The 27150-nt window shown below is 37.7% G+C and overlaps 1 protein-coding gene across 1 annotated transcript; it reads left to right on the top strand.

The window, feature by feature from the left end:
* LOC137259832 (uncharacterized) lies at positions 1–25732 on the top strand. Its single transcript, XM_067797453.1, has 8 exons — positions 1–100; positions 10121–10219; positions 10699–10946; positions 13096–13264; positions 14044–14291; positions 14761–14905; positions 17971–18102; positions 24386–25732. Exons 2-8 carry the CDS (start codon positions 10144–10146, stop codon positions 24427–24429), a joined length of 1062 nt encoding a protein of 353 aa, XP_067653554.1. The 5' UTR covers positions 1–100; positions 10121–10143; the 3' UTR covers positions 24430–25732.
* The last annotated feature ends 1418 nt before the right edge of the window (positions 25733–27150 follow it).

Raw genomic sequence — 27150 nt, 5'->3', positions numbered from 1 at the left:
TCCGGAAGTGAAAGAGAGCTTGCGATTACCGACCGAGTTGGCAGCGAAAGTAGACGAGTTGATATCAAATCAAAAGTGACTTCAATTTCAGCTGAAAAAGGTAAGACCAAATTATTCAGAGTTGTAGAAAACCGGTGTATAGTTTATTTTCACAAATAGTACACGCTTTGGTTCCGATCAGAAATGACACCAAACCCGCGTCACATCCCTGATCAGTGACTGTCATTGTCGATAATCTTCGGTATTGTGAATGTCTCAGCTCCGATAACTGTTAAACAGATTGAGATGATTTATCTTACTGGATATTACTGCCATGTTGTTATTTCAACAGCCGCCTTCGTCCACATGTGGATGTAATCACAGAAAGATTACGTCATTGTGTTGGGCGTGTGCCTTCAATGCTTCATGCTGTCAGAGAAAATCACGCATACGGATCTAAAATCATCTAAGTCTTTGTAACGTTTGTGAAAAAAAGGTATAAGACTAGTATTAGTGTGAGTGTCAGTGACTATGAAACAGGGAAATATTGCGACATGCAAAATACCATCATAATATTTTCGCGCACTGACTCATTGGGGGCCGTATATTAAATTGATAGGTTTCTTATTGTAAGGATGACAAGTAACTAAAGGGTTCTTTACTGTATACACACTTAGTGATTAAATTTAGTTTTACATCGCTTTTAGGAACATTGTGCAATATTACGTTGAGGAACACCAGCCATGACTTACCAATGTGTGTCACACATTGTACGCATGTGGGAAATCTAAAATGGATCTGTGCCTGTAATGCTTAACACCACAAAAAGACCAGTTAAGATTAAACCAGACTGGGCTAGACTGATATAGATTATAAACATTTATCATAAGGATCGGTAATCATCAACTACATATCAACTCATAATCAGTAAGTATTGGAGAAGTAACTTAACACAAAATGAGGGAAAATATTCAAAATAAAGTTACATATTTGAAATCAGCGGTGAGTGATGACACAGTGGTAAATGCTCTATTTAAAACCTCACACTAACACATTCAGCTTTAAATGACACTAGCTGAATGACTGAAAAAATGAAAATGGAATACAATTATCTCCTAGGCTGATGACCTTAAACCATGTCTTACACACAATATGGAGAGGAAACTGAACGACCTGCCCTGTTTATGTTAAACAAGTTAATGATACTAAATTGCTTGTTTAAAGAATGAATAAGCACACATTTTTTGTTCTCTTTTAAACATTACATATGAAATACTTGTGGTCAGTCTTAAGCAGAACACCAAATTCATTCTTAAAGAGTGGGTGGTTAATTAATACTGAGTGATTAAAAGTTGCCAAAAAGTCATCTGCTTCACTCTCGCCCACCAACGAAACCACAGACAGGTTACGTAACTCTGTCATCAGTCCACTGGACCAAACCGCAGCGACATCATGTGAGGAAGGATTTTCAGTTGCATGTCTATAAAATGTATAACAATCTCAATCATTTTGATGATTTCCTGATGTTAACAAAGACGTGCCGAATTGTTGTGTTGTTGTCAAATGCTCCCAGGTTTCTGGTGATGGTGATGGCACTGATTTCCTCTGGACCCCTCAGTTTGTGCAAAATAAGTAGTTTGTGAGTGCAAAGCGAGCATTGTGGTAGTCTGTATATATTAAATCAGGTGGTTCAACACCAACCTCACTTCCAAGATAGAATATGCTGATTTGTTTTCACCGAGTTGAAAAAAAATCAAAACTACTAACAATTTGTGGTAAATGATTGATAACCTCAAGGATTTTGGGTAACACAATTTGTAAAATAATAATTTCTTCCTTGGAAGCAATGTTGTGGTTTAAGTGACAGTAATATTGTAAACAGTATCACCACCATTTTCAATATCATAGCGTCACAGTCTTAGGTCAGTTTGAGTGTCAATTAGGTTATGTTTTGTTTTTGTCAAGTTAAGAGAACTACTTCCTGCTTACAGTTAAGTATGTGTTTGAATCATGACCTAAAACATATTGCATGACACCGCTTGTAACAGAACGATTTATAACCATTATGACAACAAGTGATTTTGACAGAATCGTCGTGGAAAAAACGTTGTATCTCGAAAAATAAGCAAAGCAGTTGACAAGATTCAATGGCAGTAGATTGAGAACATAGACCTATAGTATAAACAAGATAATCTATCCCCAGAAATGTAGATGAATACTACAGCAACCCACATAGATATATATCATATTACGTCAAGGAGGCGCGCCCGTCTGATTGATTCAAATTTCATTTGCCGGAGAGAATTGTGCATGGTTGTCAAAAAGGTTGATTTAAGGTAATTACATGTCAAAAGGAGTAGTTTGAATTACTGGGTTTCATTTATAATGATGTCAGTAAATGGTTATGTATTTGTACTACCCCGAGGGTATATGTGAACTTAAATGCTAAATCTTTCATTTCAAAAATTTATTAAAAAGGGTATTTCAAAACAAAAAATTTATTACACTAGTGTATTATTGCCGCGAAATTATTACACTGCAGTATCTCATATGAGCAAGTAGTAACTTGAAATACAGATTGCACTATGTCAGCATAAATAATAACATATCGCAATACGAACATTTTGGCAAAAATCAATGATAAAACGCACAGAGAAGGCAAGGTGCTATTGTCTTTGAGAATATGCTATAGGGGCATTTGCACTATCAGTTTTATTTTCCTAGAGGTAGAGATAAACGGCGCATCTGCGTAAATTAAGCAAATGTTTGTGTGAAAATGCAATTCCTTTTGCATAAAAATATGTTTGAATTTTTGGTCATTAAATGTGATCTTACATGTGTACACACAAAATGTCAAATCTTAGCTTGTGTCACGGTAGATAGATAAAATAACTGAGGTATATTGAGAGGTTCTATTTCACTTAGCACATGAACTTTGCAGCTTGCACTGTTTCTTAACGTTTTTGACCCATGAAGATCCAAGGGTAGAATAGGCCTTCAGCAACCCATGCTTGCAACAAAGGCGACTATGCTTGCCATAGGTAGCAACTAAAGGGATCGGGTGGTCGGACTCGCTGACTTGGTTGACACATCATCAGTTGGTTCGGACACCAAGCGTAGTTCATCGGACACGTCATTTGCGCAGATGGGTGGTCATGTTGTTGATGACTGGATTGTCTGATCCAGGCCTCCATATAGGTAGATATATTGCTGAGGTGTGAAACTAAACTCACCCACTCACTCTTGATCGTCTTATCACATCTCACATTACAGTTCAAACATAAATAATAAACATGTAAATGAGCATTTTAACTTTATTAATATTGTATTTTACCATTATTAGAAAATGGCAAAATACCACATTGAGTCTCAGCGAGGTGAGCATTTACTTAGTAATGCAAAGGGAAATGCCCAACTGACATGGGCACATTCCAGCTCAATGACCAAAATAAGTATTTCTGTAGCTGTGCCTGCTTCCGTATACCAACCATTTTGTCATGTCACATGATCTCCTACACATGCCTGTTCATATCCTCTGCAATTTGATATGCACTTTGAAGTCAATCTCCTTATGTTTAGGGACCATCTCAAAACTATTGAGACATATTTACACTGTATTTCTGAAATGTATGGCTTTTCATGTGTACTATCACAGTAATTATCAAAATAATTTCCTGTTGCTGGCGATTTTGTTCACACTTTATGATAAGGTATCAAACTACAATAACAAGCTTTCCAAATTTCAATTTCCTTGTATTAGACAGTGTAGTAGTGTTATGACTTGATTAAAATCTCATTGGTGGTTGTTTCATTACAACTGATCAGTCATCGAAAATAACTGGTTAACATCATTTATTGAATTTTACTGGCTATGTCCGTCAATGCACAAAAGACCCGTGAAGGTGACTATGCTTGTTGTAGGAGGTTACTAACAGGATCGGGTGGTCAGCCTTGCTGACTTGGTTGGCACATGTCATTGGATCCCAAATGTGCAGATCAATGCTCATGTTGTTGTTCACTGGATTGTCTGGTCCAGACTCGATTATTTACAGACCGCCGCCATATAGCTGGAACATTGCTGAGTGCTGCATAAAACTAAACTCTCTCACTCACTAATGCACAAAAATAAGGGAGAAAAATGTAGTTCTGACAATATTTTTGCGAAATTTCACAGAATGCATTCGCAAATGTTACATCTTTGAAGGATTACTAATATCTTAAGAACCTAAAGTTCCCGGAGTCATCAAGATAAAGTCAATCCTGATTTGAAACCAGCTGGTAGTGCTTATGAAATTTAACACAGAAAACCAACCTCGTGAAAAATATTGATAAGCAATACACTGTTCCAAAATGGTTTGTGTTTGATTATGAGAAAACATGATCGACTGCTTGTTTGTTTAATCATTTCAGCCAATCTTTGATTATTTCAGTTAGTTGGACCACCGATGCATTGTATAGTGGTTAATGTAAGGCTGCCACCAAAGCTAGTTCTTGGCTGTGAACGCTATCATCATATCTGCAGAAACGTTTATACAGGAAACCGGTCATAAAGATACTAATCGCAGCATTCGAAATATCTGTGCGCTCAACTGCTCAGGATACTGCCAGATTCTCAAATTCACCCGTCAGAGGGTGGGGCTACAGTTTAGACATATGAAAATATTTATCATATTTCAGAATAAGGCATCCTTACTAATTCACTGACAGATATGAAATAAACAGTTATTTCTTTTCTTGCATTGGTATAAGTGTTTTTTCAGTGTTTTCATTCAAAGTTGTAATTTAATTATACAAATTTTTGTGAGATTTTTATGTGGGCAGGTAAGTTTTGGTTAGGGCTGGCAAGTTTTGCATCTAACCATCCCTGTGGTCTGGCTGAAACTTTTTTGAGTTTCATACCCTGCTAAGGTCTAAGCTTACAAGTGAGTAACATGGCACTTTCAATGTTACCTGATCAGAATGCACAACTATGAGAAATTCTTTTGGCTATTGTTAGTAATTCTTTATCTTGAATCATTAAGGTCATGTATGATGTACGGATATTACTTATGTTTTGCGAATTCAAATTGATGGAAGGGAGATAACTCTAAATTTGTTTTCCTTATCTGTCGTTTCTGGTATTGGCTAATTGCATCACCGAGGTACTCCTTCTTATGATTCGATATCCATGCCGTGAACAGTTCATAGTCAACAATAACATTGAGGTGGTTGGTAAGCTAAATATATTTTGTTCAATTGTCCATCAGGGCCCATAGGTTGATGTTCCTGGCATGTTTTTTTTTTCGGACATCAGTTCATGTCCCCCTCTTGACCAGTGATTTTAAATTTATCTTGCCTTTCTAAATGATGTACATGTTTTAAGCCTCCATGTGTCTGAAATATGCCTGAATGTGGCGTAAAACTAAACAAAATATATGGTTTACAAGTGGACAGTAGCTGTCACAACATTTATACCACCTAAGACAATAGTTTAATTAAACTTATGCCTCTTCGCAATATAACTTTTTTAACGTAATCTCCGTTAACCTTTACATGTCCATGATATTATTCTTATCTGGATGAGCCTTATGGAGGTCAGGCTACTTTTATACAAACATTTTCAAATTCATGTGTCTACATATCATTTACGTCGAAAAGAGTGAAAAACACTTTTTATTTTTATCAAAAAACTTAAAGGGTATTCTGTAGAGGTGAAACCGTATAACGCTTATGGTAGAGCCATGATATACTGCCCATCAGACATTTAGGCTCACTAGTGTAATTGTGGCTGCTGGCTTCAGTCAACAGTTCCAAACTAGATTTTTCTAAGTATTCCATTCTGTTTTAAGGTACTGTTTACACTTGAACGTATGTAAATCAGATTCGTAATGTTGAAAAGGTTATTAAAGGATGAAAAAAAGTGAAAATTGGTGAGTTCTTAACAAAGTTTTTCACCAAAACACAGCTGTTCACTTGCACGGTATTTGCACATGCTGTTGTGCAATTTGATGCACGGTCTTTGTGAAATTCATCTTCATAAAGTTTACAGTCAGTTTCCCCAAGTTAGTGGAAAAATTCTTTTTCAGTGTAACCATATGCAGAACGTGTAGAGGCTAAACTTTAGGGTAGTATATTTTGCCTTCGGTTAAGTATACTGTAATGAAATCCAAAAGTTTTGTATTTTTGTTTCATCCTTATATTAATTAACCTTTTGAAAATGTCTGGTAGAGCTTCATATATGGCGCATATTTGCATATTTATTTTACTCAATGAGAATCACATTTATTCAATTAATTACAGATCTTGGAGTGCAAAAAACACAAAAGAGCCACTTAAAGCCCAATAGGTCTATAATATCTTGCATACATTACTCAATTAACTAAATTGGCTTGCATATGATTCGTCGTGGCCGTGCACTGAAATACCAGCTTCTGATGAATTTACGTGATTAACATGGTTGACAGTAGAGGACACAAAGTGTATGCGTGACGGTCCTCCATTAAGCATTCAAGTGACTGCCTGAGAGGAGTCACTCATTTCGATTCAAGTGACTCCTGACAACAGACAAGGAAATTCTACATCATCCAGCAACACAGTCTTATTTCTGAAAATAATGAAATAAATTTTCACAAATCAAAAGATATGCCCATCTTTGTGAGCATATAAACCAGACATTTTGTTTTCCAAGATGGTCGCCATTAAATTTCGTTATGTTTTATGATTTATCCAGACCCATTTTATTGCTTGTTTTCTGAATCCTCCAGTCGTTTTTTTTTTTAGAATACAAAAAAATAATTAAAATTAATTTTCCCCTCTCAAGAAGTAAGATCCTAATGTTTTTATTAGTGAAAAATGCAGACTTATGAGAAAATCCTTTTTAGATTGTATTTTGCCCCATATACACTTTATACATTGCCAATTTAAGTAAAACAGTTTCAGTATGTAGGAATGTTGCTTTGGTGATTTTATTTTATTTTTTCTTTACTGCCTTATTGATCTTGTCTTAATTATTATCACTGAGCTTTTTAAAGGACCTGATTTTTAAGTCCTCGTGCAGGAAAGGGAAGTAACTGAGTCTTTATGCAGTGTCTTCGGACATAGGGCGTCGTGCACTGCCTTTGCTGGCAAGCATATTAGTGTTGCAAGGAGAATGAATTTGAGCTTCTGAAAAGCTGTTGCCATTATGATCATGTTGGCAGATGTATTTCAAAGTCACGTCTTCCATCATTGTGCATTTTTGTCAGGTCTTTTGTCTTTTTTATTTGTAGGCATTTTGTATTTATGAGCTCAGCTGTAACATATTTCAGAGTGACTGCACAATGCGTCTGCCATTGAAACTGGGTTCATGGTAAACACAATGTGAATACACAATGCCATTTAGAAAGTGGACAATTGTAACAATATATTTGGGATTACACTTTACTAGTAGAGTACAGATTACGTTCGGGTTTAGTCCCATCCAGGGTTCAAACACACATTTTTAGTGTAAGGCTGCATAAAAATTCAAAAATAAAGTTTTCTCAGGCAGTTTTTTTTTTACAAAAGTGACAAGGCCAGTAGGACCTTTTTTAAAGAAATTTTATTTAAAAAAATGATGCTGGGGAACACATTTTTATTTTTTCTCTCTCAGAAATACAGCTATGGAAGTGTAGCATGTGCTAATGAGTTGCAGATTCAGTTGCAGTGTAACTTACACTTGTTATTACAGACACTCATTCCTATAGTGGACATATGGATGATAAAGACGCAGCCAAGTCAAAAATATTTTTTTTAAATGGCAATGAAAAAAGTGACTTGTCGATGCGCGAGAAATATTTCACTTTCATTTAGCCAAAGACACCTAATCCCCAGCATACAAAGTGAGCCATCTAACCTACTCAGTCACCTTGGTTTCCACCAAAATGGAAGGCTGACATGTACTTTGTCTACCCATCTGATAAGTACATATTGGCATTGTGCTTTTGCAGCCTTCATTTGTGGGAACAGACAATGTGATAATTGTTTGGCAGGGATCAAATTTTTTTTTTTTTTCAAGTGTACCTCATGGGCACTCGTATCATAATTTAAGTGTGCCATTTCAATTTCTGTTGTGCCATACATTCATAATCTATTCAGCTGAACTTCAAAGCATAACATGACTTGAAGTGAATGTTCAAGTTGATAGTGTATTGTAACATTCACAAATAAGTCATGAGTAATAAAACAGTGCTAGGTATGCATTTCTGTTTATTTACTGACCTCACACTTTAAAAAGACATTAGCTGGCTGCCTGACCTGTAGACTTCATCATTAGTCATTGTCCATAATGTCACTTTAAGTCAAGAAAGAAACACACTTAATGGCAAACCTTGGCAAACAAATCGTGTGTCAGTAGGGCACGCTGTTTCTAAATTTAAAGTGCCATTTCAGTTTTAGCCATGTCACCGGTGCAATGGCACGAATAATTTCGATCCCTGGTTTGGAGATTTTACATCGGCTTTCAGACGTGATTCAAACACATGGCAGACTAATGGCAGTTTTCAAACCATGAATATATTCCTGGGAGCTAACACTGCTATATATGTGCAGGCTTCAGATATGGACCGTATTCAGTAATAAATCATAACAAATAATAACACACTGCTAAGTATGTATTTATTTTTATTTAATGACGTCAAACTTTGTAAAGACATTGATGATTAGTTGGCTGCCTGACCTGTAAACTTTATCATTAGTCATTGTCCAGAATGTCACTTTAAGTCATGAAAGATAATAAATCATAATGGTGAAAACATTCTTTAATGCACTTTGACAAACAAGTCATATGTGCCAAAAGAGCAGGCTGGTAGTAAATTAACTGAGCCATTTCAATTTTAGCCATGTCATCGGTGTAATGGCATGAATAATTTCGATCCCTGGTTTGGAGATTTTACATCGGTTTTTAGACATGACGCGTGATTCACAGACATGGCAGACTAATGGCAGTATAAATGTTTTCAAACCATGAGTATATTCCTGGGAGCTAACACTGCTATATATGTGCAGGCTTTAGATAAGGACCGTATCGGCGTATGTACACCTGAAAATATGCATGATACGTTAGGAAATAATTTAGAAAATGTAGGTTATACTGGTCACAGCAATTGTGTATGTCTCAAGATCATTTGCAGGTGTATTTATGTAAGATATGTCAGTCAGTGGCCAATATTTGAATGTAAATGACACACTGGCATTTCCCTTGTCGTGTTCTGGGAATCATGGTTTCTGAGGAAACCACATGCCGCAGAGAAATTGCTTGGTTAAATTTCATTGGTCAGAATTGCACATGTATGGAAAGGTGGCAGCACAGAAACAAGTTAAGGGTTTCTTTCAGAAACAAGGCTGTGCCTCGACCACTTGTCAACAGTCATGTAATGAAGCTGTTGTATGAAAAATGAACGAACAGCTTACTAGTATCACTCATTATGCCCCGCAGCTCATTTTGCGGCAGTATACAAATGCACACCGTCCATACATCCCTGCACATTTGTTTCTTCCTGACCAGAACTTCAAAACCGTGCACTATTTCTTCACAAACCATGGCACATAAATAGATCTGGTGGTGTACTGGTGCCTTTTGCTAGTTTGGAATTCTGAATAAAATATTTTTTTGTGTTTCCATGGCAACAACTTTGAGTTGGACTAAATTTGGTGGGTTTGCTCTTTTTCGGGGAAGAATATTAAATCTGTTCACTATTTCTAAACCAAACTTTCGGTAAGTCTGGTGATGTACTGGTGCCTTTTGGTAGTTTTAGAATTCTAAATAAAATGTTTTTTGTGCTTCCATTCCAGTCCATGTTAGACTTCAACTGAATTTGATGGTAGTGTTCCTTTCTGGAACAGAACTTGAAAACCTTTCAATACTCTCCTTCCAATTTGTCATATATACACCAAAACATTTGACATTAACATATCAAGCAGACATATCCCTGACCAGTATTTTGTCATTGCAGAAATATTGTCTTCTTGTTCATCTTGTCACAGTGACATTCAGTACTCTAAATGTACTCTTAAATATTTTCAGTACTCCTATACTAAAAAAAGCAAAGAGTCCAACTACAAAATCCTGATGTTGCAAAATTATCTGGAGCCCTTATTTGTGAAAAAGGTGTTTCTAATGCCCGATGCAACTTATCTTTTTAAGGCAGATCTGGTAAACAAGCAGCGATGATGACCTTTCTGGGACGATGCGGACTACTCCTTCTAGTAATGACCCTAGCCTGTGTTGCAGAAGATACTGATGGTGAGTAGGCTGCAACAGAACTGAAATTCACCTGGGTCATGTCACTCAGATGAAATGTTCGTAGCTTTAGAATTAAAAGCTACAAAACCCTTTCCATCTTCATCTTGTACTATTACTACTGTGTCCTTAGCGTGTGTCTACAAATTACTGTCAGTTAGTCAGTTAGTGACCATGCTTGCCATAAAAGGCAACTGTGCTTGTCGTAAGAGACAACAAACAGGATCAGGTGGTATGGCTCGCTGACTTGGTTGACACGTCATCGGTTCCCAATTGCGCTGATCAGTGCTCATGTTGTTGATTGTCTGGTCCAGACTCGATTATTTACAGATCGAACATATAGAAATAGCTGGAATATTGCTGAATGCAGCGTAAAACTAAACTAACTCACTCACTAGTGATCCTGATTTTTACAGCCTTAAAATATGTAGTATTCGCATGTAGTATGGAGCTCAAGGTAATCTTGGACATTATGATTTCAGTGTATTTTGACGCCTTCGCAAACTGCGGTCAAACAAACACTGTCGACCTGACCAGTCAGGTGACCGTACATGCAGAACGCAATCCTGACTTGTCTTCAAGCTCCTTCTCAACCTGTGAGATCCTCTTCAAGGCATCCGGGCTGGATGATGCTTTGTGTTTACAAATCGACCAGCTTTACTTCAAGAATGGAAACTTGAAACTCAACTTCTTTGATGCACAAGAATCATCAGGCAACACGCCAACTAGGGTATGTGGTTGGTTAGTTAGTCGATCAAATGATGAATGGTTGGTTGGTTGGTTGGTTGCATCGATGGATTGATGGGGTGGACGGTTGGTTAAATGGGGAATGGATGGATGGGTGGATGGACAGGTGGTTTGTTGGATGGATGGATGTGCCAAAGTTGGCAGTATTCTACGCTGGTGGGTGGATGGTTAGTTGGTTGGATGGATGGATGGTTGGATGGATGAATGGTTAGTTGGATGGATGGATGGATGGATGGTTAGTTGATGGATGGATGGATGGTTAGTTGGATGGATGGATGGATGGTTAGTTGATGGATGGATGGATGGTTAGTTGATGGATGGATGGATGGATGGATGTGCTAAAGTCGGCAGTATTCCAGGCTGGTGGGGTAGCCCAGTTGGTAAAGTATTCGCTCATAGTGTTGAAGACCTTGGTTTGATTCCCCATATGAATGCAATTTTCAGTGTGTCCCCTGCCATCATTTGACTTATAGAATGCTGAAAGTGGCTTAAAACTATACTTACTCACTCACTGCAGTGTTCCAGCAGATAAACCAACGATTGATATATTCAGTATTCCATACTGTCAGAGTAGAGCACAGTATATGCCTTTGTACAGGTTATGATTATCTGTTCAGTGAAGTCTGTTACAAAACATGAGATCAGAAAAGGCCTGTTCAGATCACAGACCCAAAAGGGTCAGGTCAGACAACGAAAGATATGTTCACACCCCCAAATTCAGTTCTCACTCGTAAGATCAATTCAATGCAGTTCAAAAGATCAGATCAGACAAGAGTTCTGTTAATACCACAAAAAGTTTAGATCCAAGCAAAAAAATTTTGGACAACAAAAAGATGTGTTCAAACCACAAGAGGCCAGTTAAGACCTCCTCCTAATCCAGCCCTGACCACAAATGCCAACTGGCACCTACACGCCCACACACCCACACACCCACATACCCACCACATTGTAAACAGACAATAAACAAATTACTTCAAACAGTGTGCGAAATAACCACAGGTTCACTAGCTTGTGGGTAGTAAAAATATTGTCAGGCCAGTAAATCACAGTCACTAGCCCGACGCATTAGTGAATTTTATGTGGTGATTTTGGAGATTTATCCCTCGCTCCGACTCCAACTTATTACTCGCTTTTAATGCATCATGCAGGATTATGGCCTGTTAAATATGTTCATCATATCAGTAGCTTGATGATGAAACCTGTGTCAGAATTCACATTTCCAGCTTGTGAGTTGTTAGTACCTTTAGTAACTTTCAAGCATAGCTAGCCTGACTGGCTGGTAAAATTTGGAATAACATACTGGTTATAAATCCGAATTCTCCACACCTTTTAAACATATCTTTAGTTGATCTGCTGCTTCATCTAGTTGATCACTGGATTGTCTGGTCCAGACTTGATTATTTACAAACCGTCACCATATAGCTGGATGTAGTGTTCAACGAAACAAGCAACAAATCCCAATAAACATAATGCTCAGATGTTCAAAAATATGTTGAAAAGCCACTTGCCACAGGGCAAGTGACGTCATGAAAGTAACTTGTCCTGACTATTTTTCCGCTTGCCCTGCTTTTTTATGACTCAATGTTTGATGTTGATGGTTATTGGCTACTTATCGAAGACTGATAATTTCATTCTCTACTAGCTGTACTAAATTGTTATTGTGAAATTCATTATGAGCAGATATGAAATGAAGTCCCAAGATTATTTGCAGTTTGAAACCATCAGTGGAAATTATCTAGTAGTCCACGGACAAGTAAGATACCATTATTTGATTGCCCAAAATGAACACTGACTTGTCCCGGGCATCAGACGATGGGATTTTTTAACCCCTTGTCAAAGTGACAAGGACAGTAGGACTTTTTCTTTTAATTTTCATTTGAAAAAAAGTGACAAGGGAGGAATATGTTGTTTTCGCTCAGCTTGGAAAATTTTACATGTGTTAATGAGTTATGGATTCAGTCCCACTCATTCTTACAGTGGACAAATGGATGATCAAGATGCGGCAAAGTCAGTATTTTTTGTAAGTGGCAATAAAATATTGTTACACGCACAAATAAAAGTGACGCACCGATTCCCAAGAAACATTTCACTTTCTTTATTCAGTCTAATATTTCTGATGGTCTTTCACACAGGTGTTCAGTGATGATTCAGGCGACTCCTTTTCGGTGCCAATGGAAATCTGTTCCACTGGGAGATATGCAGCTCTGTCCTTGGCTCAGAAGAGCAGTGGTATGACAGCCAGCATCAAAGACGTTGACATCAACATCAAAGTCCGCAACATGCACGGCAACCGAAGAACTGGTGGGTACACATGGTGATCGCTTGCAATTGTTTACAATCAAATTGGATAAAGGTGAGATTAAAGCTGTATTTAACAAATATATAGGCAGTGTGGGTAGGGATGAGATCAAGGCTGTATTGAACACATGTATAAGCAGGGGTGAGATGAAGGCTGTATTGAACGTGTGTATAGGCAGTGTGGGTAGGGATGAGATCAAGGCTGTATTGAACACATGTATAAGCAGGGTGAGATGAAGGCTGTATTGAACATGTGTATAGGCAGTGTGGGTAGGGATGAGATCAAGGCTGTTTTGAACACATGTATAAGCAGGGGTGAGATGAAGGCTGTATTGAACGTGTGTATAGGCAGTGTGGGTAGGGATGAGATCAAGGCTGTATTGAACACATGTATAAGCAGGGTGAGATGAAGGCTGTATTGAACGTGTGTATAGGCAGTGTGGGTAGGGATGAGATCAAGGCTGTATTGAACACATGTATAAGCAGGGGTGAGATGAAGGCTGTATTGAACGTGTGTATAGGCAGTGTGAGTAGGGATGAGATCAAGGCTGTATTGAACACATGTATAAGCAGGGGTGAGATGAAGGCGGTGTGGTTAGGGGTGAGTAGAAGGCAGTATTGAGCACATGTATAGGAAGTGTGAGTAGGGGTGAGATGAAGGCTGTATTGAATGTATTTATTCCAGTAGCTTGGCAATCCTTTACCATAGTATGTTCTTTCAAGCAGTATCTACTGCTGTGCATAAAACAACATGCCCTCACTCACTGTTGCCATGGTTACAGTTTACCTGGACAGGGACTGCGGAACTGTCAGTGGGATGAGGGAGGTCGATGAAAGTCAGACAGTTGTTGTTAGGAATCGTCACAGTGATAGAACATCGGATCTGCCAGCACTTTGCCAAGCAGTTTTCAAATACATTGGAGAAGACAAGAACAAGACAGTGTGTCTGCAGTATCTGCCCAAGCATCAGTACTGCAACTTTGAGCTGAATGTCTTAGATGGAAATCTGACAGCATTTTCTCCAGCCCATGTAAGTTGTGATATTTTGTGTTATAGTGTGATAGTGTTATTTTTCAGCCCCATGTGATCTGTGATGATGATGATGATGATGATGATGATGATGATGATGATGATGATGATGATGTAAATTTCAACCTCGTGATCTGTCATGATAATTGCGATGATGATGATTTGAGATGTTGCTGCTGGTGATGATGATGGTGATGATGATGATGATGATGATGATGATGATGATGATGATGTAAATTTCAACCTCGTGATCTGTCATGATAATTGCGATGATGATGATTTGAGATGTTGCTGCTGATGATGATGATGATGATGATGATGACGATGATGATGATGTAAATTTCAACCTCGTGATCTGTCATGATAATTGCGATGATGATGATGATGTTGCTGCTGGTGATGATGATGTTGATGGTGATGATGATGATGATGTTGATGGTGATGATGATGATTATCTGTTTCTTCAACAGACTTACAGCTGTACAAGCAGTCAGCCCAAAACATGGTGCTCCAAAGGAAGGTACCTCACTCTGGAAATGACCCGAAAGGCCCCTTTGAACGCCTCACTGGAACCAGCTGATCTGTTCACGATCAATGTTAAGGACGGTGTTAAAGGTAAAAAATCTGAAGTCTAAAAACAGCTAGTACCGTAGTAGGGCGTGGAGTCATCCCACAGATGACATCTGTATCTTGTCAGTTTGCGGGGTTAACCTCTTTGATCATGATGACAAGGCATCCGACTCGGATCAAGAAGGTCCGTGGTCTGAAACCCAGCACAGGACTCGGAAATTTTGTGACAGCCACACTGACGCCCAACGTGGGCCTGAGCATGTTCAAATCAAATGTGAGCTAAATAAGCATCAGTACCCAACTATGCAGTCTGGGACGTGCCTTCTGTTGACGTAGGAGTGTGTAGGAGGGTGTGGAGTCATCCCACAGATACATCCTTACCTTGTCAGCTTGACTGGGTTAACCTCTTTGGTCATGTGGACAAGGCGTCCAATTTAGGATCAAAAGCTTCATGGTTCGAATCCCAGAACAGGACTGGAAAATTTTGTGGCCGCTACAGTACCTCTGACATTAAAAAGAAAGACATGAAAGAGTTTAGTTTTACAGTGCTGGTAGCAATATTCAGCAATATCATGGTGGGAAACACCACAAATACACTTCACAGATTACACCTGTGTGGGAAATTGAGCCCAACTGACAAGCGAATGCTTTAACTACTAGAATACCCCATCGCCTCAACTGATAACATATTAGGTAAGTCAAGGTATTTCACAGAAAATAGTACTGACAAAGTGCTGCAGACCAAAGACTTAATCCTACAATATAAACCTAAAGTGTTCTTCTCACTATATATTAGGTCATCTCTTGTTTTCCCAGAATAACCACATTTAAGGGTTTTTGTTTTGGAGGGACAGGTTTCACTTTTCACTAGAAAGACATCCTCCCAGGTTTTACTTTTCGTCAGTAAGACAGCTTCCAGGTTTTACTTTTCCTAACTTTATATGAACATCAACATTCAAATGATACATGAGTGTTTCAAATCAATTGAAAAATATCATTCGTAATTAAACTCACAATGCAAAGGTGTTACGAAGCGAGATTGGAACCACAAATCTCCATATCCGTAAGCAGATGCTCTACCGCAGGGCCACCGGGCTGACGAAGGTGGAGGTGTTAAATTATCTACTTATAGTTACTTTTGTTAAATTGATTTCACGCGCGCTTCCGTTATTGCTATTTAGCTTCATTAAATGATCATCTACATTGTAATTACCCACCACTGACGGTATATATGTTAGAGAAAACATTTCTCGGTTTTGGTAGACAATGTAAAACCATCAGGATCGGGAAATCCCTCCCCTTCCAGTTTTACATTGTCTACCCCTTCCAGTTTTACATTGTCTACCAAAACCTCTGAGGCGTGTTTACTCCTGTACCTATTTCCCTGCCAACAGTGTTTATTTAAACTTATTCTGTCTTACGTTCTGTACTATCTCTCTTATATTCGGCAGCCGAGTAGACGTGAACCTGTCTTGAACCAATCATCATACACACCCATTGCTCCAATGTCTGGACACATTGTTTCAGTTCATGTATTCAGTATTAGGGGCCTTTGGCCCAGCTTACACACAATCTACAAACTTTTGGTGGAAAGCTGCACCAAATGTGTGATAATTATTACACAAGATTTTATAATGTAGATTGCATGATGCATTTTCGCATAGAAAAGTGACAGATCGTCAAACAGTGAACAACGAACAATAGAACTCCAGATTAGACTAAATTTATATACGCACAGTACCCATTGTATAGTATTTGAAATGGGTATTAGGAATGTTGAGCAGGTATTTCATTTTCTGTTACCCACTGCTTTCAAATATAAGAGATGCCAACCTCTACGATTTTATCATAGTCGCTACCAATTTAAACTTCAAGGTACACCCATACGATTCCATTAGAAAGCCTAAGAAATTTGAATAAAAAAATTGAATAGACTGCGGCTAGGATGTTAGCTTGTCTAGATCAGGTCTTCCAAAATTTAGTGTACCAAACTTTGTACAAGTATTTTCCATGTTCCTCATGATCCCTAGATGTGCCTTTTAGAGGTTAAACCAGTGTGTGAATTTAATTTTTTGTGGTTTCCTTGACAACAAAGTTGACTTTGATATTGTGGTCTTGCTCTTTCCAAGAACAGAACTTTAAAACCATTCACTATTCCTTCACCAAACTTGGCACATATATATAGGTCTGGTTTTAAAGGGAGCCTTTTGATAGGTTTGGATTTCTGAATAAAATATTTTTGTGTTTCCTTGGCAACAAGTTCATCCTTCACTGAATTTGATGGTAGTGTTCTTTTCTGGAGCAGAACTGTAAAACCTTACAATACTCTCCTTCCACTCGGCCATTTTCACACCCATACATTGACATACTGTAATCATAACTAGTGAGCGAGTGAGTTTAGTTTTACGCCGCACTCAGCAATATTCTAGCTATGTGGTGGCAATATGTAAATAATTAAGTCTGGACCAGACAATCCAGTGACCAACAACATGAGCATCGATCTGCACATTTGGGAACCGATGACATGTGTCAACCAAGTCAGTGAGTCTGACCACCTGATCCCGTTAGTCGCCTCTTACGACAAGCATAGTCATCTTTTATGGCAAGCATAGGTTGCTGAAGGCCTATTCTACCCCAGGACCTTCAGGGGTCTATCATAACTACTAATATTGAATGAGATTGACGTATTCACGAAGAGTATTTTGCCATGGCGGGAGATATTGATGATTTTGTCTTCTTAGATTTTAATCAGTAAAGGAGTCCAGGAAGTACATTTAGAGTACTGAATGGAATGTAATGGAGTATCAGTAATCTTGTGTTTCATTTCACATATGTACAACAAAATTGCTACTCTTGTGTAAACAGGTCAATAAACAAACCAATACTTTTTTGGATAAATATGTCTGTAAATCATTCTTAGACCATACAGCACTGATATAGTACATATCTGCTACATTTTCTAAATTATTTCCAACCATATGGTGCACATTTTATGTTCCTACATGCATTGGTACGGCCATGTACAACTTAAGTTATGGTCAAAGTTTTCAGTGTTTGTGATTTTTTTAAAATAGGTGCCTTACTCACAATAAACTTTTGTCTGTTTTCAGGAAAGACAGTATTCCCTAAACCAGACAATGGCCATCATGATTGGAAATGGTGGCAGATCGCGCTCATCGTAGTTGGTGTGATTGCCGTCATCCTCATCCCTGTCATATGCTGCTGTGTGCTGAAGTCAAAGGGTAGGAGTCAAAATGAAGTTAATATGCAGAAACTTTAACATGTATGAATTACAAAACAGGAACAGTTTTTACAGCTTTTCAGTAACCTGCTACAACGTTGCAATCTACCTGAAGTTTAATCCACGGGGAAATGTTACCACCCTTAAACACCAAGTCATTAGTTTTAAAACTATTACATGTGTGTGAATAGCATGGCTAGAAATTAACTGTTTTCACATATTAACATCATATGATACAAACTGGTAAATGTTCCTGTCCTTCAGAACTTTCTCGGGCCAAGAGTATTTCAAATTCAAATGGCCTGCCAGCCTATGGCTAGTAAAATTCCAGTTGGGCTAGTGCGTCAGTGTCACTGGCATGACTGGCTAGCAAATTTTGGGTCATTCTTAAATATACCACTCTGTCTAACTTGTTTTGAATCATGTAAGATAATGGTCTAGTGATGTTTGCCTAGTGCTACATTCTCATTTCTCACTAGTTAATTATTTTGTGGGCAAGTAACTGTCATGCATAGTCAGCCAGACTGGCAAACAAAATTTGGAAACTATTTCGCAGACTGGTATGGTGCATGTTTTCACGGAGAAGTTAGAGTCAGTAACCAGTCAGCAAGGTTGTAACCATTTAACACAATACTTTCATGTTTAGTCAAAGAAAACTTAACATTTACATTAATTAGGAAAATGAGGATTTACATTTTGTAAATTGTTTGTATACATAGAATTCAAAATTTTCTTTCCTTCATGAGAACATTGATGCATTGTTAGATGTATATATTGAGTATTTAACATGTAATTTTACATTGTCTCATTAAACTGGGCTCTGTCTCCGTAGCAAACAAAGTCCTGTGAATAGGAACAGTTGAGAAAAGTATGAATATTTGCATGTTTTAAGTTAAAACAGTATGATCCTTTGATTTGGCAATGTCTTCCATTATACACAAAACGATTTTGCAAAAAGTGTCCATTGAAGAATGATAATCCTTTTTTGTTCTTGTGTGCCTTTAAAGTGCACAATTTGCTTATTTTTATTTTACTTCAAACCTCCTGAGTTTGTGTGAAAAGTTTTGGGAATAGTTTTCCTGTCATGTTTCTTGCCAAAATGTTCGGTGTTTTTTTTTTTTTGTTTTTTTTTTATATTCAAATTTTAATTGGTTGATTAAGAGAAACTACTGCAGTGGTTTTACTGAATTATTGAAATATTTTAAAGTGCTAGTCTAAACTGATTGATTATATGCACATTGGTGTACTCTTGTCCAATGAGAGGTGACTATAAGGTCACATCATGCATAATATTGTGATGTTTACAGACAATAAACTTGTTGACAGGTGAACTTTCACAGAAAATATACTCAACCTTCTGTATCTCCACAATACCCAAGAATGTGTATATGTAAATGAAATGACATTTGTTATCCCTCTTTTTACTTGAGTAGTGTATTCTGATGTCACTTCACAACTTCCCCTTGATATTAGCAATAAGACAGCTGTCTCTTTTCATAAAAAATACAGATTCAAAGAAAAAATTCTTATAAATTCTTATTATATATTTTTTGTAAGAATTTCAACTTGCATCCACAATTTGTATATCTACTGTGTTCCTCCAAAGTTGTTGACAGCTGAAGATTAGCTCTAATGTTATAGGTATAAATTTTAGATGGTCCCACATTCAACATTCTCTTCCTACAGAAGTACTACTGTCATATCTTCCTACGTAATATCTGTTCTAATACAACCCTTTCAAGTTGTAAGTGTTCGAGATTCATGATTGGCTGCAATCAGATGTAATTGTGCAATCAGCAATGTTTCAAAAGTGATCATTTGCAAAGGCTGAGTAATTTCTGTATACTTTCAAAAAACTAGAACCCCTTCACCAGCACGATTTGCATATGTTTCGTCTAGACAGAACCCTGACATGTAATCACAGATCAATGGTGTCTCCTCCCCTCTCTTTGACAAAGGACAAGCTAGCTATTAAATGCCTTAAGTGTCACATCAATAAAAACATCTTGTTGATTGATTCCTGCACTTTTTATAGAGAATCTCACCCAAGTGTCTACTGACATCAAATATATCAACATGAGTTGATAACAGTAACAAACATCTGAGGCTTGCCTAGGGGATATCTCCTGATCTCACACAAGCAATATCTCCTGTGCAACACAGTTTTGCATGATAAATTGTGCTAGTTTCTGCGTTTCAGTTAAACATGAATTATCAAATCTAACCTTCACATGTTGATCAACTAACTCAGTGCCAGCCACCATATTGGATCTAAGTCGATGTAACATGTGTTTGAATAATAGAAAGAAGGGAGATAATTTGTGTCGCAATTTTTGGCTGCTAGGGGATTTTATGAGAAACAGGGAAATATGGCCTCTGAAGGAAGAGAATGCATATTCAAATGCTATGTACTCTGGGATCACACTTTGTTTGAAGAATTAATAATTTACCATATCAAATCAAATGGCATTGTCATTGTGGAGAAAATAGTAAATACCTTTCTATGAAGAAACACCGAAAGTATTACCTTGTGCAAGTCCTGTGTCAGTATCTGTCCTTTGTTTCATGTATTAATACCGAATACCTCATTATTGGGATGATACTGCATGGTCTTCATGTAATTCTGTGACTAAGTGATCAAGAGTTAGTCGTCAAGGATCATGATTATTTTGGCCAGATCTTTTTAGAAACATTTTCAGTGCCTAAAATATGCCCAAAGCAGGACTGCAGATAATTTTTCAACATTGGGAGTAGGTACTCCTTCTTTTTCAATATAGGAGTACTGGAAAACTTTGGGAGAACATTTAAAGTACACATTGAAATTCAGTGCAGAATCTATCATCTTGCTATTTCTTTACATATATGCACCACAGCATCGCGAGTATTGTAAATACATCTGTAAATAACTCTAAGACAGTACACCATGGCTGTTGTGTGTATCTGCTATGTTTTCTAAATTATTTCCAATCGTGTGATGCATATTTTATATCCACATATACGCTGGTGTAGCCCAAAATATTCATGAACCTCGGCTGTTTTTGTAAAGTTTGTTTTTAAACTAAGTGCATCAATTAAATATATATCTGTTAATTGTGCATGTACACTCACAGAATGTCTGTATATAATGAATGGTTTGTTTATTCCATAGCAAAGTTGATACGTTTCTGTCTTAATATAACTGCATTGTTCTATGTGTAATGTTAAATTGAAGATATTTAGATGTTTTGTCTTCATTTTAGTCTCAATGCATGTTTCTTTTTAATCGTTCTCCACTGTGATGGTATATATTTTTCTTGGTCAAGGGAGGTAACTCTGAATCAGACCTCTAGTCAGACACAATTTATGCCAGTGGTAAGATTAGCTTTAGGCATTTATTTTGTTTTTTTCTTTGCTGACTTTTTTTTATTGTTTTTATGAAAGTTAGTACTCAGCTATTTCCTGTTTTTGCTTTCCTTCGATTTTGTACTGTTTAATTATGCTTTGGGATTCAACCAAATTCAAGATCTGGTAGGTGACCCGTGGTACATTGTCTGATGTGTGTCGTCTGCAGCTAGTCTGTCTTATGCCTGGCAGTCCTGCAGGCTATAGTTTTTAAACAAAGCACCAAGCAAGGAAAGAACAAGTTTCATATATGTTGGTATTGCTTGAACAGGAAATCGTACAAGAGCAAATTTTCCATCCACTAGCCTGTAATGTAGTCTTGTTTGATTGAATTTTTGTCATTTGTCACGGATCACTAAAAGACTGGAGTGTCCAAACTAGATTTATTTCTTAACCGGATTTGAGTCATAAATATGCATCACAGCCAGTCAAATCAGTCAGTTTAAAACACGTCTTTTTTCACACTTGTTTGTCGAGGCACAGTTGGAAATATTCTACCAAGTGCGAAAATGAAAAAGGGACAAAATCACAGAATGATAATCGTTTATGAAAAGATCTGAGTTGGATCGGACATGGTCATTTGTCTGTAGGCAGGATATAAAACTGGTGAGAACCAGTTGAACACACATCCAAGACAATTTCCACTTACGATGGCAGGGTTATATACTGACGGAAACAAATAAGCGAACACCATTTCATGGCAGTGTCCCTTTATTTATTCTCAGACTTCTGCTGGTGATGAAAACTAGAGAATATTAAAGGAACACTTGATTTTTCCTGCATTCCTTTATGTGTTTCCAGAAGATTCAACAATTCATGCTTTCATTTAACATGTGCTGCTTAAGTTCATATTCCCATAATTTCAACTAACTTAGTGAGCAACATATGTCATGTTTGGGAGCAGAACAAAGTCAGCTGCCTAGCCGACTTCCACGAGTCGCAGTGGCAGAGCAGGTTAGGCGACTGACTTTGAGTGCTGGCAGTTAGGTGCCCGACTCTGAGGGTGTGGGTTCAAATCCCAGATGGGACTCAACCAAAAAAGTAGTAGAATTTGTACTTAAGAAAGTGAAATCCCAAATATGACATATGTTGCATTTGACCACTTTCTAATTGGCATCATGCAGTCATAACTTAGTGAGCTTCGTTTTTCGCTGCTCTAAGCAATGGCACAGCAACAGCACAGCAGTTTATCAGAACTAACTGACAAGCAACCATTTGATCACTGCTTGGTGTTGGCATGTTAAACCTGTCCAGGATGTGGAAGTGTATCAAGTAACGTCTTTCTGGTATACATGTGTAGGTGTTTTAGGACATGTCTTCATCTGCATCTGCTGAGGTGATGCCCTGAAACCTGAAAATAGGAATTAGTTGCTGAGAACCTCTTTCACATTTTTTCTTACATTTTCAAATGATGAATTTTATGAACAGAAAAATCCTCATAAGGGAGACAAATAGACAAGAACATTTTTGTGGTGTAATATGTGTAGGAGTTTTAGACAAGATTTGATCTCAATCTTCATCTACTGGGGTGAAGGACAGTGGGGTAGCCTAGTGGTTAAAGCGTTCGCTCGTCAAGCAGAAGACCCTTGTTCAATTCCCCACATGGGTACAATGTGCTAAGCCCATTTTTGGTGTCCCCCCACTTTGATACTGCTGGTTTATGTCTAAAATCAGCATAAAACAAAACTCACTCGCTCACTCTACTGAGAGATGTACTTAAATTTGACAATCAAAATTCGTTTCTGAGTACCTCATTTTTCTTTAAAAATCATAAAATAATAGATTCTATGAACAGGAAAACCTGCAATACATACACAGCTGTTGGTCTTTCCATGTTTTTACTTGAGTTTTTTTCTGGACAATATTAGGAGTCCTTGTGGCAGGACAGATCTCTGAATAGGGTTATGGGCCTTAGTTTGGACAGGATCAGTCACTGATTCACTTTTTGCCAGTACTACACCTAAGGCAAAGGCTCTACCAGATGAAGTCACATTCAACCTCCTCAACACTAATGTTTTTGATGTATTTTGTTTATATTACATGACTATAAACTAAGATCGTGGATAACCTTGATTAATGGATCGCAGTGATTATCATGCTTTCTCGTGACTATAAATTAAGTCTTGTATGATGTCAAGAAGCGGTACTTTTGATTTACGTACTGACAAAAATGTTTGGAAACTCTGCAATAGACGTAAAACACTAAATCTCATTGTCAAGCACATATACATAAATTGCCCAAGATCACTAATGCCCCCAATATTTCTGAGTACCTGTTTCAAATTTCTTTTATTTCTACAAAATATCGAGTAAAAACAATACTAATAGCACCAGCCTTCTCACATCTTGTCGCCTACTTTCCTATGTGATAAAAAGTAACCAACTACGAAATCTGCAAAACAGGTGACATTACACCTTGGTGAATGGTGATGATTGCAAATGGTTTTGTTAAACATTTCATTCATGATGGGAATATTAGGCATTTGCAATTTCTGAATCAATCAATAAAATAATCAGTGAGTATAAGAAATGAAATCATGCATTAATATGTGATTATCACCACAGGTCCCTTATACCCATGACTCAAAGTTACACGAGTGTATTATTGTATGTTTACTCAGTCAAAGAATTAATTTAGTTGAAACCAGACAGTTTGTGTGACCAGATTGTGTTGCTGTTGACTTATTCTAATTTGGATTATCCTTAAGTAGTGAACGTTATCAATACTGTTTACATATCATGAGTAAGACACTCAGAAACAGAAGTTCCACCTGTCCGATGATATATATTAAGCAGTTATGTATTTCTACTCAAACTAACACCTTCATTTAACCCTTGCAACCTTTGTGTGTGAAGTATTTCTGTCTCCATGGTAACATGCTGGAATTTTCCACCTTTTTCAGGCCACTCGATTCCCCATGATGAGCATGAAGTTGAGAAGTTGTAACGTGTGCATGCATTGTCACGTGACTCAAGGAATGCATGAATCGTCCCATGTTGAGAGGCATGTATGCCTCGACATAGCCAGGAGCTGAAGCATGTGTGTGTCTCTGTATACTACAACATTACCTCCTCGCATTTAGATCCTGCTTGATACTCCTGTATGTGCTGTTACACTGTGCCAAATATGGAGTCTCTAGAAGCTGTCCAGGGGACTTGTCCAGACTTTCCAGTAGTCGTCTGGGTTCTTCAGAACAGAATTTACTGTTTGAATCCGTGGACTCTTGTTTAGAGGCTGTCATGCAGTCCTGGATGCTTCCAGACAGAGTTTACTGTTTGAGTCCAGTGGACTACCCAGTAGACTTGTCCAGATGTGTCTAGTAGAGTCTGCTGGATTCTGTGGAGACACATCCAGAGTTTGCTAGTGGAATCCAGTGAACTCTTATCTAGATTCTGTCTAGTAGACTTGAATAGTTTGTAGACTGTTCCAAACAGTAGACAGGTGTTTGAGATGGATTGTTTAAGTGGTTAAGTAGATGTAGACAAATGTTTAAGTTTTCTTGACTCTGCATAAAAGCAGTTCAGAAGTCTTAGATGTCTGTGGTAGACAACTTCAAATAGACTCAGACAGATGTCTCCTGAACTCTATCAAGACGTATCAGAGTAGACACAGATGTTTGAGTCTTCTGAACTGTATAGACAACTTGAAGTAGACTTCTGTCTTCAGCAGAGTTGACAGTCATGTTTATGGTCAATGAACTAACTAGGTGTAGTAGGTGTCCACTGGATAGATGCTTGTGTCTTCAGGTCTCATTCCACAGAGTAGTTATAGGACTGCGACGTCTGTAGTCTATCATCAAATAAGGAAGTTACAAACTCCTTATCACCAAGAATGCTACCAGAATCTGTGTCTTGGACCGCCTTTACTAAGTCAATCAGTGTAAAACATGTTCACTGGACCTTCAGATTCCACATTAATTAAAATCTGCTGAAACCATCATCAAAAGTTGTCCAAAAGTATTCAGCCATAGAGATGATCGAACTTAAGCTTCAGTCTTGTGCAAGTATCTTGTACTTAAGTGAAACTGTGGATGAAAGTATACTCATGGAAATAAATAAGGGAACACATGAAAGTGCAAGTGTTCCTTCATTTATGTCCAGAGTTTCAGCCACATTGCGAAATTAATATTAATATTATACATACCTTTGTGAAGAAATCTGGAAAAGAGTAAGGGAACACTTGTACATTCATGTGTTCCCTCACTCTGAGACCCACAAGGCTTTTTTCGCCTATATCATGAAATGCAAAAGGAAATAATCCAAATGCAATTAACTGCTTGTCTAGTGGATAATAGACTTTAGACATGGACATATAGTATGTATATCGTTATGGCATGTTAGCACCTAACATTTTGAAGTGTGTACCAGTATACGCCGGTGATTGTATGATATAGAAACATGTGTGGTTGTGAGTCTGTGATAATATTCAGTCGTTGACTGTTTTATGTGAGTGTGATATATATCAGGACTGGTAGGATGCAGCCCTGTTTCACGAAGTGGACAAACTTGCTTGTTTCTATTTCTGTGTGAACAGGTCAAATAACGCTGTTTCATTAACTGTTCGTAACTGTGACTGTTGTATACAGTATATTTTAAATTGACTTTCAACTGTGAAACTTTTTTTCATTCCCAAATACGACAAGTACCTTCAGTGAAGCTGATCGTAAATACGCCTATCATAATTCATATATAAATGAGACTAAATTGCATTTATTCAATTTCCTACCAACAAAAGCATCAGACCCTTACTGTCGCATATCAGGTGCCTTTATGTGAGCTCACTACTTGAAACAACTATTGCTCGACACATGGACTCTTGAACCTGTTCAAAATGATTTCAGTTATGACTGTCACAGCATGTTAGAACATACATTGTTTGGACCACTTTGTGAAACGGGGTGTTGAATAGCAAACCAGTCGGAGATACAGCGTGTACACTGTGAAGTATTACAATCTATTGCAGCATTACAATTGCTTCCTTAGATGGTGTCCAGCTTTACTGTATTGCTTCTTTGTCAACTTCTGTAACTGCCCTGTGATGCATGCTATCATTTCATCACATGTAACCTCATGGCACTCACAAGTACAGGCAGAAATGTTTTCATCAACTCTCGTAACAACTGCTTCTTCGAACAGGCAAATAAACCTGTTTCTCAATCTAATTTTAACTTCCACATTGTATTATGTCCTTGTTTACATCAACGTCATTTGCATGGCATGGCATGTGGTTGATCTAGGTTCAAATTGGTCTTGTCATTGAAAGTGACGAACAGGATCAGGTGGTCAGAGTCGCTGACTTCATTGACAGGTGTTATTGTATCTTGGTTGTACAGATCGATGGTCATGCTGTTGATCACTGGAGTGTCTGAATGAGTGCAGAATGAAACATACAAAGATTTTCATTATGATACATATCACTAAGAGTGAGTGAGTTAACATTTAACGTCACATCGGCAATATTGCAGCCATATCGTGACGAGATATCACTAAGAAGAAAACACAGAAAAAAATATAGCTTTTTTTGTCATTTCAGTGGTTAACATTGTATGTTTTGGTACTGAAAATCAGAACTTTTTTAGACAGATTATGTAGAACAATGTGTGTTGTGCATTGTGTTTTAGTTAACAGGTTCAGCATTGTTTCATTTGGAGCTTTGTGTTTTTGGCCT

This window comes from Haliotis asinina, chromosome 13 (genome assembly GCF_037392515.1).
Source record: "Haliotis asinina isolate JCU_RB_2024 chromosome 13, JCU_Hal_asi_v2, whole genome shotgun sequence".
Taxonomy (NCBI): domain Eukaryota; kingdom Metazoa; phylum Mollusca; class Gastropoda; order Lepetellida; family Haliotidae; genus Haliotis; species Haliotis asinina.
Note: the sequence above shows the minus strand (reverse complement) of the source record. Positions and strands in the feature narration are given on the sequence as shown.

Excerpts from the sequence above, each read along its gene's own strand:
- LOC137259832 (XM_067797453.1), top strand. The coding sequence starts at position 10,144 with ATGATGACCTTTCTGGGACGATGCGGACTACTCCTTCTAGTAATGACC. Across the intron at positions 14,292-14,760 it reads CAGCATTTTCTCCAGCCCAT|ACTTACAGCTGTACAAGCAG; the intron begins GTAAGTTGTGAT and ends TTTCTTCAACAG. Across the intron at positions 14,906-17,970 it reads TGTTAAGGACGGTGTTAAAG|GAAAGACAGTATTCCCTAAA; the intron begins GTAAAAAATCTG and ends GTCTGTTTTCAG.